The sequence below is a fragment of the Cyprinodon variegatus genome, unplaced genomic scaffold (genome assembly GCF_000732505.1).
Source record: "Cyprinodon variegatus isolate N-32 unplaced genomic scaffold, C_variegatus-1.0 Scaffold152, whole genome shotgun sequence".
Lineage (NCBI taxonomy): Eukaryota > Metazoa > Chordata > Actinopteri > Cyprinodontiformes > Cyprinodontidae > Cyprinodon > Cyprinodon variegatus.
In genome coordinates, this window is record NW_015150605.1 from 670,189 (window position 1) to 685,595 (window position 15,407).

The 15,407-nt window shown below is 36.8% G+C and overlaps 1 protein-coding gene across 1 annotated transcript in view; it reads left to right on the forward strand.

Annotated features, from left to right (window-relative positions):
• Positions 1-13,745, forward strand: part of slc5a10 (solute carrier family 5 (sodium/sugar cotransporter), member 10) — a 43,123-nt gene extending 29,378 nt beyond the window's left edge. Inside the window, exons 10-15 of the mRNA XM_015377357.1 lie at positions 3,412-3,519; positions 3,612-3,762; positions 4,101-4,269; positions 8,788-9,003; positions 12,797-12,890; positions 12,985-13,745. Of these exons, the coding sequence (XP_015232843.1) occupies positions 3,412-3,519; positions 3,612-3,762; positions 4,101-4,269; positions 8,788-9,003; positions 12,797-12,890; positions 12,985-13,190 (944 nt within the window). The 3' untranslated portion in view covers positions 13,191-13,745. The remainder of the gene's footprint in view (positions 1-3,411; positions 3,520-3,611; positions 3,763-4,100; positions 4,270-8,787; positions 9,004-12,796; positions 12,891-12,984) is intronic.
• The last annotated feature ends 1,662 nt before the right edge of the window (positions 13,746-15,407 follow it).

Below are 15,407 nucleotides of genomic sequence, written 5' to 3' on the forward strand. Positions count from 1 at the left end.
AAAACTCGCCCAATTTGAACCAAAGTCTATTGATCTCTAAGGCCATAAATCTAAAGAAAATATATTTTTTTTACCCATAGACGGCCATCCTAAACTGCAGCGTAATAACTTTAGCCTTAAGATGCAAAACCCCATGATGCACCGCAACATATTTTTGCAAAATATTCAAACATAAATCCGCCAAATATAAGAGGAACATCGTAGTGTGGTTTAAAGAAGATATTTTAGTTTTACTATAATTTTGTTTCTTGCAAGGATTTTAAGGTTTGAAGAAATAGAAATTACACCATATGCCAAGTATCACAAGGATGTGCATGACAAGGAAGGCCTACTGTATGCATCATTTAGGGAGTTAACATTGCATTAGTTTTTGAGCTCCTTAAGTTATTTGGCCGGTGAGTAAGTGTTGGGGCCGGTATGATTTAAGGAGGGCCGACCCTCGCATGCTGAAATTAGGACCGGCCCACCGGGAAAATGCATCACAGATTACCAGTCCGAGTCTGGTAAGGCCGTCCTATGTGCTCATCTCCATTTTCACTTACCGGTAGTGAGACTGACATAGCTGGAAAATAGCTTATCTTCTTTTGGAAAGTTATCTTGCATGAGTGATGCAAACAGCAACTTTTAAACAGAGCATGCACAAGGAGAAATGGGCTTGTGCATGCTCTCACATGAGCTCAATTGGTGTTCCCTCTCAGGAGCGGGTACCGGGTTGTGCATGTGCATTTTCTCTTGTAAAGTGAAGAGGGTGGGTCTTCAAAAATCCGTAAAAATCCTCCACAATACCTTTAATTATAGAACAAATTAAGATGTTTCATTTTAAAGATGCCTGCTTGCAGAATCTAAAGGTGGATTTTCTTCCATTCCTGAAAGAAAGGTTTGAGGAAATCAAGTTGGTTGCACCATTTTGGTTCTAAAACGTGGCACTAACACCAATGTTATTTTGGTACTTAAATAGTTTATCACTTTTTAATCGGGTGTGATTCTAGGATCAAAGGTTCAGGGGGGTTAAGCACCTAGTGAGATTTCTGGCCAGGCGAGATGAATTTCACAGTTTTTTACACACATTTTTGAAACTTGCTTAATGTGTTTTGCCACTAACAGACTCCATCATTCTAAATCCATCATCTCTGAAATTTGTGCCAAATACCCGACAAGGAAAGCAAAAAGCTGCATTTTGTTTAGAAGAATATTCCATCCATTTAAAGCTTTTAGATTAACACATTTCATGAAAGCATTTGAATTAGTCTCCATCGAATGAGTTTTCTTTTTTGTGTGCAAGACTGACTTCTATTGTATTTGTAAAGCTGTTCACTGAATAAAAGGTTCTTCTTTGTAAGCTTATCAACTGCTGTTTGGCCTGCTTCTATTCTGTTTGTTTTCTTACCTGTTTTCTCCTGACCTTTCACTTTGCACACACCTTGCTCCTCTCCTTCCGCTTGTACACCTCTCCCTCTTTGGACCGGCAATCATGAAATGGATTGTAGTTTACTAGATAAATATATACAGTTGTGCTTGAAACTTTAGCAACACTCCCATTAAAGAAAAGGCTAAATTCACTGCAGTAATTCAAATAACAAGAAACAAATATAAATATTGATAAAGATTTACTCAACTATTATTCAGCAAATATAAACATTGACATTGAGTTGTGGTTTAAAAGATAATAAAATAAACAAAACAGTCCCAGACACATTAGAGCACCTTGCTCATGAACATTTCACCAACAAACTATTTTATGAGCCCCATCATACTTGTTTACTTGTTTTTTGTTTGTTTATTATTAATATTTCTCTTGAACAACAATTCAAAATGAATTTAATGATTTTCATTTTCATTTATTATTACTTTTGTCAATGTTAACTTATTTCATTGGCAACTGATTTCCCCCAAAACATCTTTAATGTAAACATTCAAGCAAAAATAAAGCCATCTCTCTGCTGTTTGAGGCAAATAACCAATGTCTTTGAAATTTATTAAGATACAAACATTGAAACAGGCTATTCTAACCCGAATCTAACTCTTTTTTTGTTTTATACAAAAGACAATCTGATGTTCACAGTGAGGCTGTCTGCACACACACACTCTCACTGCAGGATTCATAATATTAATGGCTACCCAGTTAGCTTGTCATTAGCACCTTTGGTTTTTCATAAACACATGCATATGACTGCAGCTAGCTTCTCTTATTCCTGTTTAAACAGGATAGTGGTAGTGAACACTTGTCAGGGTAGCTTACTACTACCAACACATAAAGAGAAACCTAAGTTTAAGCGCAGCAAACACGAGAACTGGTAATTACAATAATGTGTTGTTATTAAGTATTAGTTAAGCAAGTGCAACATATCCTGCTTAAAGCCAGATGCTTACACTACTATCACGGGTCTACGACTCGTAACACATTTCAGTACATACTTCAGCAGAGAGCGATCAGCCTCTGCAAATAGGTTTATTTTTTCAACACATTAACTGAAAAAAGGATCTTAAGTTTCAAAGTCTTTCATCCACTAGTAGTAGATGTATGTAAAGTATTATAATTGCATTGATCCGTCAGGCTGGATCAGATTTTTTTTAGGCCAAATCCAGACCAATGTTCAATCATTGTGTATTTATTGCTTTGATTTGATCTTTTCTTATTGGCCTTTTTCTATTTACCTGTATTTTAGAGCAATCTTCAGCTTCTAGGAAAGGGTATGTTCAATCTAGACTAAGGGTCACAGATCATATATTTCTATGTAATGACACTTGAGAATCTGAATTATCACAGTGCCCCTGCTGTCCTTAATGCCACAGTATACACAAATCCCCACTTCATTGTGTCTGTATTGTTGAAGTTAGTCTTGGAAGATGTTTTGATCCTAATCCATGTCCCGGATAAGCCCCCAATTATTGTTACTCAGCTCAAAAGACTGCGCACAACAGGGGATGCACAAAGCAAAATCATTGTGCAAAGATTTTTCAAGTATAGTTTAGATTATAGTATTAGAACTAAATTGGATAAAGCAGGGTTTCTCTTATATGAAGGAAAATCCAAACATTGCGGGTGTTGTTTTTAAGTTTACATGTGGCATTGTTTGGGTGCCAGTCCTGATACAAGAAAAAATAACACTAAAATCACTCAAAGTATCTACCTCTAGTTATATGACTAAACAGGAATTTAGTTATTTTAATTGCTGGGCTTTATTGCAATGAAGTAAAATTCCTTTGATCGTCTACATACCAATCTTAAGACAAACTAAATGTCAGCACAAGAAACTGAAGTCATAAAGTTCCCATTACACAACATATGAGGTACAACAAATGCTTTTGGCATTTAGTACACCTCTGAGAGCTTTCTGCTAGGTGTAAAAATATTTTTTCTTGTCTTCTACTCCCTGTTTGAAGACACTCAACTGTTTGTTCATTCTCCAGACACTGTCGGATGTGTGGATCCAGAGGAGTGTGTGCGGGTGTGTGGAGCTGAGGTTGGATGTTCCAACATTGCCTTCCCCAAACTGGTCATTGAGCTGATGCCAAGTGGTGAATTTTTTTTTCACTTGTCTTTTGTTTCTTGATATTTTAATCACATTGCTTAGCTTTATATCTATGCATGTGTGGTTATTGAACAACAGGCTTGAGGGGGCTTATGATAGCTGTGATGATGGCAGCTTTGATGTCGTCACTGACCTCCATCTTCAACAGCAGCTCCACACTCTTTACAATGGACATCTGGAAAAAACACCGGCCAAGAGCCTCTGAGAGGGAGCTGCTGTTGGTCGGCAGGTAAGCTACATCCCCGGTACACCCCAGGTGACCGGGTCGCTGTCTTACTATGCAATAAATTGTAACTCATGGATGTCAAACTAAAGTTCATGAGAGCCGACTTCCTACAACTTTTAACAAACCTGAATCAAATGGCTTTATTACCGCCTTAGCTGAAACCAATTCCTCCAGAGTTCTGCACAGATCTTAATTATTTGATTCAGATCTATTAAAGCAGAGACATATCTCAAGTCGGCCATTGAGGACTAGATTCTGGCATCCCTGCTGTAATTGCTCATAAAAGAATACGCCTTTGTAGAATATCGAAAAGTTGCTGTTATTGCTTTTGTTTGTCCCAGAATTGTAACAGTGATCCTGGTGATGGTGAGTGTGGTGTGGATCCCCATCCTGCAATCAGCCAATAGTGGCCAGCTCTACGTCTACATCCAATCAGTGACGAGTTACCTGGCCCCTCCGGTCACAGCCGTCTTCACTCTGGCAGTCTTTTGGAAGAGGACCAATGAGCAAGTATGAAGCTGCCACTAACAAACACACAGGAATGCAGAAAACACTACAAATCTGTGCGGTATGATTGCAAATGCATCGTTCTGTGGAGAAAGTATTAAAAACAAGAGTGTGCATTCTTTCTTTTAGCACCTTTGTCATTTAAAAAATGAATGCAGAATGCTTTGTCCATTATTAACCTATAACTAATTTCCAGGCATTGTTTATGTGAAAGTAATATAACTTTATTGATCACACACTGGAGAAGTTCACCTCTGCATTTGACCCATCCCCTTGGGGAGCAATGGGCTGCCATTGTGCGGCGCCCGGGGAGCAGTGTCAGGTTAAGGGTCTTGCTCAGGGAGCAAGAGGGCAAGCTGTGTGAATGGAACCAGGCACAAGTGCACTGCTCTAACCACTAGACCAAAACCTCCCCCACTACATATTTCCAGTGCACATATCTCAGTGAAAAATATTTGCTTGGTTGATATTAGAAATGTTTCAAGTTGGTAATTTTAATGTGAAATTCCTTGGAACTTCAGTTAATAAACAGGGAACCCGGATTTGAATTAAAGGCTGCCCTTAGTTTAGTGAAATCTAAAAAAAAAAAAATTTGATGAAATCATAAAACAGTAGCAGATGTTTTTAATTTTCTCAAGTAAAATTTTCATATGTGATTTGATATTTTTGCTTCCTTTTGTGTTGCACTGGAATACTGTTTTATTATTATGAGGTTGTGGCATTGCACAGCAGTTCCTCTCACTGCTTTATGTGGTGTCGATTTTCTTTGTTTGAACGTGTGATCACACACTTGGGAGTCTGTCTGTGATTCTCGCTCACTTTATGAAGTGTATTGTTTATATTTTCCTGTTCAGAAACCAGCTTGAATGAACTCTGTTCTCAGTTGGAAATCCCAAAGAAACCCATTGTATTAACAAGATGTGATAGAAAGTTTAGAACTGCAAGATAAAGACTATACGGCGTGGCTGAAATGTGATAACAATGCTAAACTAAGAATGTGTTTTCAAGGATGAAAATGTGTTGAAACATTGTTCATCTGCATGTAAAGACCAGTCTGCTGCAATCCGCTTTTTAATAGAGCAGCTTCTGGGTGTGTCTGCTGTCCTCTGGCATGCTGTTCAGCAGCTGAAATCAAGAGGATTTTATAAGGTTTTTCACCAAGAACAGGATTTTCTCCCTCAACGCTCTGCTAAACATCAGTCCCACAATGGCCCGTTTCAGAAAAACAAAGGTTGGAGCTGTCTTTAATTACTTTGGGTTTACCACTAGCCTGTCTGAGATTATGTTACCAGACACAGATCAGAAAGTATCCCTGTTATCTGAAATCCCTTTGGTCTGACACTTGCATCATCATTTGTTTTAGCAGCCTGTCACCTGGTCACTACACAAATTTAGCCTAGACTAATGTGTTAACAGCTGATTGCTGACTGGTTATTAGCAGATTGACACCTAGTTTTAATGCCTCAACACTTAGATGCATTCCAATGTGCATTTAACATTAATATTCCTCTTATTTAATAGAGTTTGTTTTTTATTAACATATTACCAACATGACATAATTAATCAAATAGGCTTGAATTGCATGCTGCCCCATCAGAAGTGATCAGTGAGATATTAAAGAAGAAAATATTTTTAAAAAGTCTATCTATTAAAAAACCAGGTGGATATTAAACAGTTTAAAAAACCTTTTATTTTTGTTAGACTTATTAGAAGAACTAAATCTTGTCATTTGACCTATAAAGTAGTCATATGAGAAGGGTAATGCAGTTATGTAATGCATGTGCCTGTGTGTGTTTAATGTTTTGTGAGAAACACTCTAAGCAGGTTACTATATAAAGCTAAATACTGTTGACCCGCGGGGTCAAAGGACACACCTTGCTGCACAGTTTATGTCACACTGAAGTTGTTTGACCAAACAGAATTGTGTTTACGTGTGAACCTGGACAGAAAATACAGCTTTATAAGGGTAATCAAACATACACTGATACAGGCAGACAAGGAAGCTCTGGCTTTATCAAATTGTGACATAATCATCCGGTCATTATTTAACCTCAAGAGTCCAAACACAGCAGTGGATGATGTTACCTGGCAACACCATCATCATTACCTATAAACAAGACCATGAAATTGATATCTTGGACCTATAACTGCTTCCTCAGTAAAACAAAGACCCAGTCTGCACCCTCACAGAATACCAGTCAGTAATTTTACATCTATAGCAACATCAATCACGTTAACTGTGTGTGTCTGATCGATGGTGTGACGGGCCATGTTTCTTTATTATGAGAGTTACAGTAAGTCAAGCTGGACAGATTGCATTCTTTCTGAAAGGTTAGAGATAAAAGGAAATAGATAGCTGCTTGCCTAGTGTTCCCGACTTGTGTTCATACAGTAACTGAGACGTAACATGAAAGGTTAACACAGTGGGAAAGTTTGAGTAAAACAATCGCAACCAAATGTTGTTTCAGGAATCGCTCTAAGCCTTCCAAGAGGTGCAAGTTCAGCATTTCTATGCAGAATAAAAAGCCTCACAAAACTAATCATACACACTTAACTTTTTTATTTTTTTTATTAGTTTGTCAAAATTAAAACCACAAACTTCATTGTATTTAATTGTAAATCTTGTTATTTACACAAAATATTTCAATATTGTAATCTAAAAGTGTTTTCAGCCTTACAGAGTCTATTGGAGTATTTACAAATGGAAGTCTTTTGGAGTATTTCTCTACTCATTTTGCATAGACAAATAGTACATAGTAATAATAGATAGTAAATAGCTTGAGTCCATTTGATCTGATAATGAATTCTTACCGTCTCATATATTCTGAATTGATTGATTGTCACGGCTGAGTTTGGGCCATCCTAGTCTTTTGTAGTTTCTAGCAACTTGTTTTCCTGTCCCATATTTAGCTTAAACTACTTTCACATCAACTCCTATCATATCTGAGTTGAATGAATAGGCTTCACCGTGGTGAGTTCAGAATTAATTTCAGAATAATACTTTTTTGCCACATATACTGCATAAATTAAAAACTTTTGCTGGATTACTCTGCTACTACCTGACATATGACCTGGTAACAGAGTTTCTTACCTCTGCTGCAGATCACTGCAGCTTCTGCAAGGTTAAATGTAGAGTGGAAGATTTTCGCAAGCTTTTAAAAAGATCCACCCTCTCCACTTAAAAAAAAAAAAAAAAATGCACATGCACAACCCTGTACCTGCTCCCAAGAGGGAATGCCTATTAAACACGTGTGAGAGCATGCACGTGCCCATTTCTTCTCGTGCACGCTCTGTTTAAAAGTTGATGTTTGCATCTCTCATACAAGCTTACTTTGCAAAAGATTTGCAATTTTTCTGCTATGTCAAACTCACCACTTGTAAGTGAAAATGGGGACGAGCACGTAGGATGGCCTTATATAAACATATCAGCAGGATGCTTGATAATTACAAAGACCACTTATTTAGATGATCCACCCAGAAAAAGAACAGATCATACCTGACATATGGCCTGGTAACAGAGTTTCTTACCTCTGCTGCAGATCACTGCAGCTTCTGAACGCTTAAATGTATAGTGGAGGATTTTAGTGAGCTTTTAAAAAGACCCGCCCTCTCCACTTAAAAAAAAAATAATGACCATGCACAACCCTGTACCCGCTCCCGAAAGGGAATGCCTATTAAATACATGTGAAAGCATGCACGTGCCCATTTCTCCTTGTGCACGCTCTGCTTAAAAGTTGATGTTTGCATCAATCATACAAGCTTACTTTGCAAAAGATTTGCATTTTTTCTGCTATGTTAAACTCACCAGTCGTAAGTGAAAATGGGGATGAGCACGTAGGATGGCCTTACCTAAACATATCAGCAGGATGCTTGATAATTACATGGACCACTTATTTAGATGATCCACCCGGAAAAAAAACATCCTCCACTCTACCTTCAACATGGGCTTCTTATTTTCTTAGTTAACTTGCAGGTTTGCATGGAAAGAGTTTTCTGTTGGTTTGCAGTTGTACCGCTCTCCTTCTATTTTAAGCATAGGGACTTAACAGAACTCTGTGAGATGGTCAAAGTTAGGAACACTGTTTTGTGACCTATATCTGCTTGATAACATCTCAACAACTTTCTACTGGCATTGTCTTTGCTGTTTTTTTTCTTTCATCTTTTTTTTATTTTGGTCTATTGACTAATGTTCTCAAAGAAGTCTCTGAGGCTTTAACAGTGCAGTTGGACTGATACTATGGTTATATCTAACACAGCTGGACTGTATTTGCAAATTAAAAAGATGAAGTCTGAAAGCAAATGGTTGGACTAGATTTTGTTTTGCGGTATCAAAGTAAAAGGGGCTACACACATGCATGCAAAACCTTTCCTTTTCTTTTAAATTTGCTGGTTTTGCTTCGTCTGACAAAAAAACAATCCCACTACATACATTACATTTTGAGGCTTTAATGTTGTCGTAATAGTTTGTTGTTATGACTGCATGGCTGGGGAACTGATTAGCCTGTTTTTATGTGTTTGCAGGGTGCATTCTGGGGCTTGATGGTTGGTTTGGTGGTAGGTGTGTGCAGGATGGTGTTGGAGTTCGCCTTCCCTCCTCCCAGATGTGGCGTTGTGGACTCAGCTCCCATGGTGTTGCGCAGCGTTCACTACCTCCACTTCGCCATTCTGCTCTGCGGACTCACTGCTATCGTGGTAGCAGTTGTGTCACTTCTCACACCGCCGCCTAGCCACGAACAGGTTGGCACTCATGCATGTATTAAAGAGCAACAGATCCTCCAGGGAAGTATTTGTTAAATGTTTGAAGTTTCATTGTAACAACAAATCCTATGTGTCAAACAGCCTGTGAATGAACCCAAAAGGCAAACATCACCTTGAAGCAACGCCCTGTTTTAGCATGTTTTAACAGATTTTGCCAAAGCTCTGCCAAATATTGTTTCAGCACACAAAGTTCCCAACACAACATCTAGTTATGTGCCCAAACTGCTTTACAGTTGCAGATACTCAAACTGTAACACTATAAGCTTAGCAGAAACGATGAACTCTCATTTAGTATCTGTAATCTCCACAGACATTCAAACCACATGACTGTCCACACTTTAACCACTCCACTATATCCTCCCTTTTACTCTTAGTTAATCACTGAATGGGTTATTGCAACGGTTTAATTGTGTCTTTTTTTCTTTTTTTTTTTTTAGCTTGAAATAAAAATGCAGTAATTGCCGAGAGAAAAAAGTTAAACACCCTCAATGGTTTTAAATTTAAAGCCATGGAAAACTGAAATATTCAAAAGGACTAACATAGACTGTCCAGGACTAGATCTTAAATGTATGATCTGGTTCCCTACTAACGTGTATAAATACTCTCAAATATGCATATGAAGGGTGGTCATGTTTATTTTAATAATTCATCATTTAATACAATTGTTCTGTCCAAAATGACAGTAGATTATAGCAGCTCTAAAATACAACACTCAGAAAAGTTTTTCCATTAGAAAAAAAAGTTTAGAAAAAAAACAAATTACACTATTTATCAATGTACTAATTGACTCACTTTGAGAGGAAAATTTATTCAGATCAAAAAGATTTTATGAGGATTCAAAGCGTTATTCTAGCTCAGCATATTACAAGGTCTCATACAATCAATAGGAGCAGGTTGCTGAAGGAAATATGAAACTCTCCTATTGAATATATGTATGTATATATGTATATATACTTTAATCAATAAAACAGGCACATCTAGTGTCCAGCAGGCTGAGATGCTGTAAGCGCCCAAGCTAAATAAAATGACTATGATGACTATATTTAATTTGGTATGGCAAGCAAAAACTGGGCTCCATGCTCTCTGCACTGCATAGATTGTCTTGTGTGTCGAAAACGTACGAGCAGTGCACAATTGTATGAACACAGGGCTTTGAGGTCAAAGCAGCTCAGCCTTTGTTTGGGGCCCCCCTGGCCAGCTTAGAGGCCCCAGGCAATTACTTGGTTTGCTTGCCTTGCTGCAACGGGCCTTTCTATACCTGCTTGTATTTTGGGGTCTTTTGGGCCTGGAATCTGAAAGACGAGAAAACCCACTGAATTAAATGAAATGAACAAGGAAATAAAAAAATATTTAGAAAGAAGTCTCTTCCAAGAGGATCATAGAGCCCAACAGATCCATTATTGAGGCATCAAACTCTAACACACTTAGAGGCTATGGTGGGTCAGTTTGAAGCATGGTTTCACCTTCTCACAGAAATGTTCCAAAAGTTTCCAGCATATACTGCAGACTTGGCCAGACTTGATTTCTTTTTTGCTTTTTTTATAAGACAAGTTGCCCAAAGATAAGAAGACCAAAGATTAACAGTAAAGTAGATTCCATAGATAACAGCAGAAAGAGCCAATCCCGTACCAAATCTGCTGCCTGTGTCATTGAGAGCAGATGATTAGAAAATTGTCCTATAAAAGCTAACAGAGCATGAGGAAGCAGCTTTAGATAAAGGACTTAATTTCAGCCTCTATTTAAGAGAGATGGTATACATGCATCTTATAATTTCCATTGAGTTAAAAAGATAGAGGATTAAAGTATAACAGGGTTAAAGTTGCAGTAACTCTCTCCTTTGCTAAACCTCTTTTAAACACAATGCTATCCATAAGAAAGAAGGCCAGAATAACCCCTAAGGAACAACTAACTAGTCATGTTGTTTTAGGTTTTACATAGTTTTAAAGCAAGAGCAATTATTGAAGAGGGAAGCATACATCCCACTCCCACAGACTGCCACTATGGGTCCCTGAGCAAGACCCTAAACCCCCACACTACTCCCCGGGCGCCGCACAATGGCAGCCCACTGCTCCCAAGGGGATGAGTTAAATTTGGAGAATTAATTTTGTTGCTGTTCAATGACGTTCCCAAAAAAGTTTCGTGAAGAAAAACCGTTCCTGTAGTGTTTTATTTAGCATTTTGTAAATCCCATTGAGTTCTGGGATTTACAAAATGCTAAATAAAACAAGACAGGAGCGGTTTTTCTTCACGAAACTTTTTTGGGAACGTCATTGAACAGCGCTGACGACCCGGTGAGTAGCATATTTAAAAAAAAGAACGTTTAAAGTTGTTTTAAGGACATTATCAGACATGCACTATGGAAGCCATTCTGAAGCAGCCACGGGGGGATTCTGCATGAGCCAAATATCAGAGACAGGACCAATTGTCAAAATTTTGATGTCGATCATTCGATTTCATCCTGGACACTACAGAAAATGGGCTAAAAGTGTTAAAAAACGGAATTCTCCTTTAATCAATAAATAAACTTCATTAAGTTTTGTTGTAGGTTCCTCTTCTTGTGAGGCAACTGTGAATATGGCCCACTACTTTAGTTTTATTTACCAAAACCAAGCCATTAGTCATGAATGTGCTGTCAAACAAAGGATTTGATAAAGTTGACTACAAACTAGGGACAACATATATTTAATCACTAAACAACAAATGACAGAAAATTGGGAAATTTTAATTCTAGGCATAAAACAGAAAGTCAAACTGTAACCCACTGACTTCTTTGTACCTCGCTCTGCAATTTTTAATTTATAAACTACCTATATGAGGAGTGGACTCACCACCAAATCAAAAGGTTGTTTGGGTTTAGCATATATTTTAATAAATCATTGCAATCCTCCCAATGAAGACGAAGTACATTTTCATCTCCTCATTCATCAACAGACACCTGATGCTAAAATGCTCAATACTCAATCCTGCATGTTTCAGAGTAAATTGATTCCAATCTTTTACTTTGTGATAGCATCTTCCCTTTGATTTCTAAAAGTTTTCCTTAAGTTTCTAACTCTTGTCTCTAACGTACAAATAATATCATGTGTGCACAAAAATTAGAAAAGTGGAAGACAAAAGCTGTCTACAGCTAATGAACTGCTGATGTAAGTCATGTATCTAACAGTAAATAAGTCTAGGAAAGACTTGACAGAAACAATAACAAGAAAACAGGAAAAATTGTCTCCCTGTAGGCAAAATAAAACACAAAGTGGTAGGATTTGATTGATCTTAAAGTAAAAACAGAAAAGAAAAAAAAATATTCAGAAGTTGTTTAAAGGTTGAACTAAAAAATGAAGAAGAAATAAACCTGTACTGATGATGGTCAAAGGACACATTTATCTTTTTGGTTTTCCATGGAAACTTACCTCCATGAACCCACACAGGTCACGCAGTGAGGTTAAACTCAGGCTTCAGTTAGGTCCTCTATCAACTTTCTTTCACATGACTAAGGAAAGAAAAAGTCTAGTGTACAAATGAGCCTCCCAGGTATGTTTCAGGAACATTTCAGTTGGTTCAATTGTTTGTTTTTAATGGAGAGTACAGCCAATACAGACATGAAATCAAACCAAAATGTTAATGTCTTTTTCTGTAAACTACTAAGAGTTTACATGTTCAATTGAAGTTAAAATACTCTTTTTTTCCTTAATTTTTATCTAGATGTGTCAGATGTCAGTCTGTGGATTAGACCCAATTATTTCAAACCTTTCGCCTCTGTGTTTTTCTGCTTTCCCAGGTGCGTAACCTGACCTGGTGGACAATAACTGAGGAGCCAGAAGGAGAGATTCCCCTCCAGAAAGTCTCTGCCGTCCACCACCGTAACACACATGGTAATATTCTGAGACTATTTCAGCCATCCTTTTCCACATTGGAATGATCAGATGTGTAACTGTGGATCTCCTGTGTGTGATGATGATGATGAAGCAGGAGGAAGGGGATCTGAGCAGAGCCATCGTGGGATGTGTGGACAGGGGGCGGCATTGTGCATCTCAGCTATTCGGTGCTCAGAACAGGCTCCCACTGCCAGAGTTCCCACCATCCGTGAGAGCGTGTTCTGGTCCAGGTTCTGTTGTGGCAACGCTCTCCTCTTGATCAGCATTAATATTTTCCTGTATGCTTACTTTGCCTGAATTGGGGTTTTAATGCCGCACCACACTATAGCTCCAGCAGAACACTTGCTGCAATTTAAAGAAAGCTGGATGAGGTTATTTACAATATTTTTTTTGTTTTGTTTAGGATTTCAGTTGTTAGATGCCAGGCTGCTACAGCACAGTGTTAAAAATTAAACCAACTCAGTCCCTTTATTGTGTGCTTGGAGCCAACCAGACTTTTTCTATAAACCTTCATTGGTCTTGATCCCCTGTTCCCTTCAATTTCCTAAGTTTCCAGTTCTATACTTGTCTCTAACTTCCAAAGAAGATTATTTAAGTGCAACAATAAGAAGACAAGTGGAAGATAAAGGTTGTCTGCAGCTAATGAACTGTTGTTGAAAGTTATGTATCTAACAAGCATTAAATAAATCCAGCAGAGGCCTGTGGAAAAAGATAACTACTTGATCTGACTTTACAAGATAAAAGGACAAACTGGGTCACTTTTGCAAAGCAAAAATTAAAAGTTATAGGATTTGTTCACAATATGATAGTTTTATTTAATTAGATAATTTACTTTGATTTCAATGCCTATTTGCGCCCAGAATCATTTCATACGGTTATGATTTATTATTATTATTTTAGTATTTATAATTGTAAAAATAAGATCATTATTTAATATGAAACATGAAAAGCAAAAACACAAACATACATCCAGAAAAAGTAAAAACATGAAGTAAAGATGAAAGATTTGATAAAGATGATTGTAAAAGATATTCATATCTCCTTCACTCTCCGAGAAAGCTTTACCAGACTTTATTTCCAATCACGTATTTTGAACCATTGATCCACTCATCCATCGATCTTCTTCATCCCATTCTGCAGCTCTAGCAGTTTTAATATGCAAAGCCTCTTACCAGTACTTTTGAATTTATAGCCTAAAATTGTCTTTACAGAAAAATTGAGTGGAGAAAAATACAGAAATTTTGCCTTTTGAATGAAAGCATTTACTAGAAAAATTTTACAAGCTGCTTTTATTTTTTGTCTAAAATATCTGTTAAATTTAGGTTTAACCCTTTTTATACATCTGTTCTAGGCCTTTAACCGTAAGTCACTTTTATGATTGATTTGAAAAATCAAAAATGCTTTAGTTTTTCTGGTAAGTCATCATCCTTTTGTCTGTAAACCATTCGTGACTTCAGGTATTTTTTTTTTTATATAAACATTGTTAATTTTTGAATATTCACACTGATTTACAATAGAGTATATATTCCTTAAACAATGACTTTTGAAATAAAATCAAATATTGTTTTAATGTCACATGTGTTCAACTTTTTAAGATGTTCTGTGAAACAGATATTTTACACAAAATTTCTATTTTATTTCAATTATATTTCCAATGAACTAAAAAATATGTTTGCGAAACAAGCAAAAAATACAATCAATTCATGTAGAGGAATCTTTCGGAAGGATAAAATCTAAATTTAACGGATCAGTTTGCAGCTGGTAATGCTGCAGGATTGCATTTCAAAGATGAGATGATAAAAAAATGAACGTTTTTTCCATAAACTCTTTATATTTCAATGTATTTCAAGGTTTCCATTAAAGGGGCAAATGTATATTAAATCAACATCTGATGATCAGTGAGTTAAATATCATTGTTATAATTAGGTTAGAAGGTTAGATCACTATATTTCTTGTTGAGGAATTATCAAATGGTACAGATTAATAATCAAAAGTAAATAAAAACAACAAAACACAAAGTGGTTTCTGAAAGCTCTGAGAATGATAGCAACGTAATGTCTTAGCTAAGAAACTGGAAATGGGTCTTATAAAACAACATGCTAAATAAACATTTAACATTTTTCCGTTTCACGCCTCACTTCATCATAGAGAGCTTTGATTTTCAGTCTGTGTTACAGGAACAAACGGTGTTACTTGGATTGCCTTTTAGTCTGAGCCGTTTACAACTTATTTAATCATAAAATAAACTGCAATCTAGAGCAAACACAATACTTGAAGCATATTTCATTTACTTCAAAAATATATTTTTTTCAAAGAGAACTACAAAGGAGAATATCTGGAAACTTTTCAAGAAAAAAAACTAAAGTACTGGTGCTCTTCATTTACTTCTGAAGTATCTTGATTTGAAAATACAGCTTAAAATACACCATAACTGGGTTCAATTTATAACTTGGAAAATTCGGTTAGATTAGATGATTGTTGGCTTCAGAAACCAGGCTAATTATAGTTAGCATT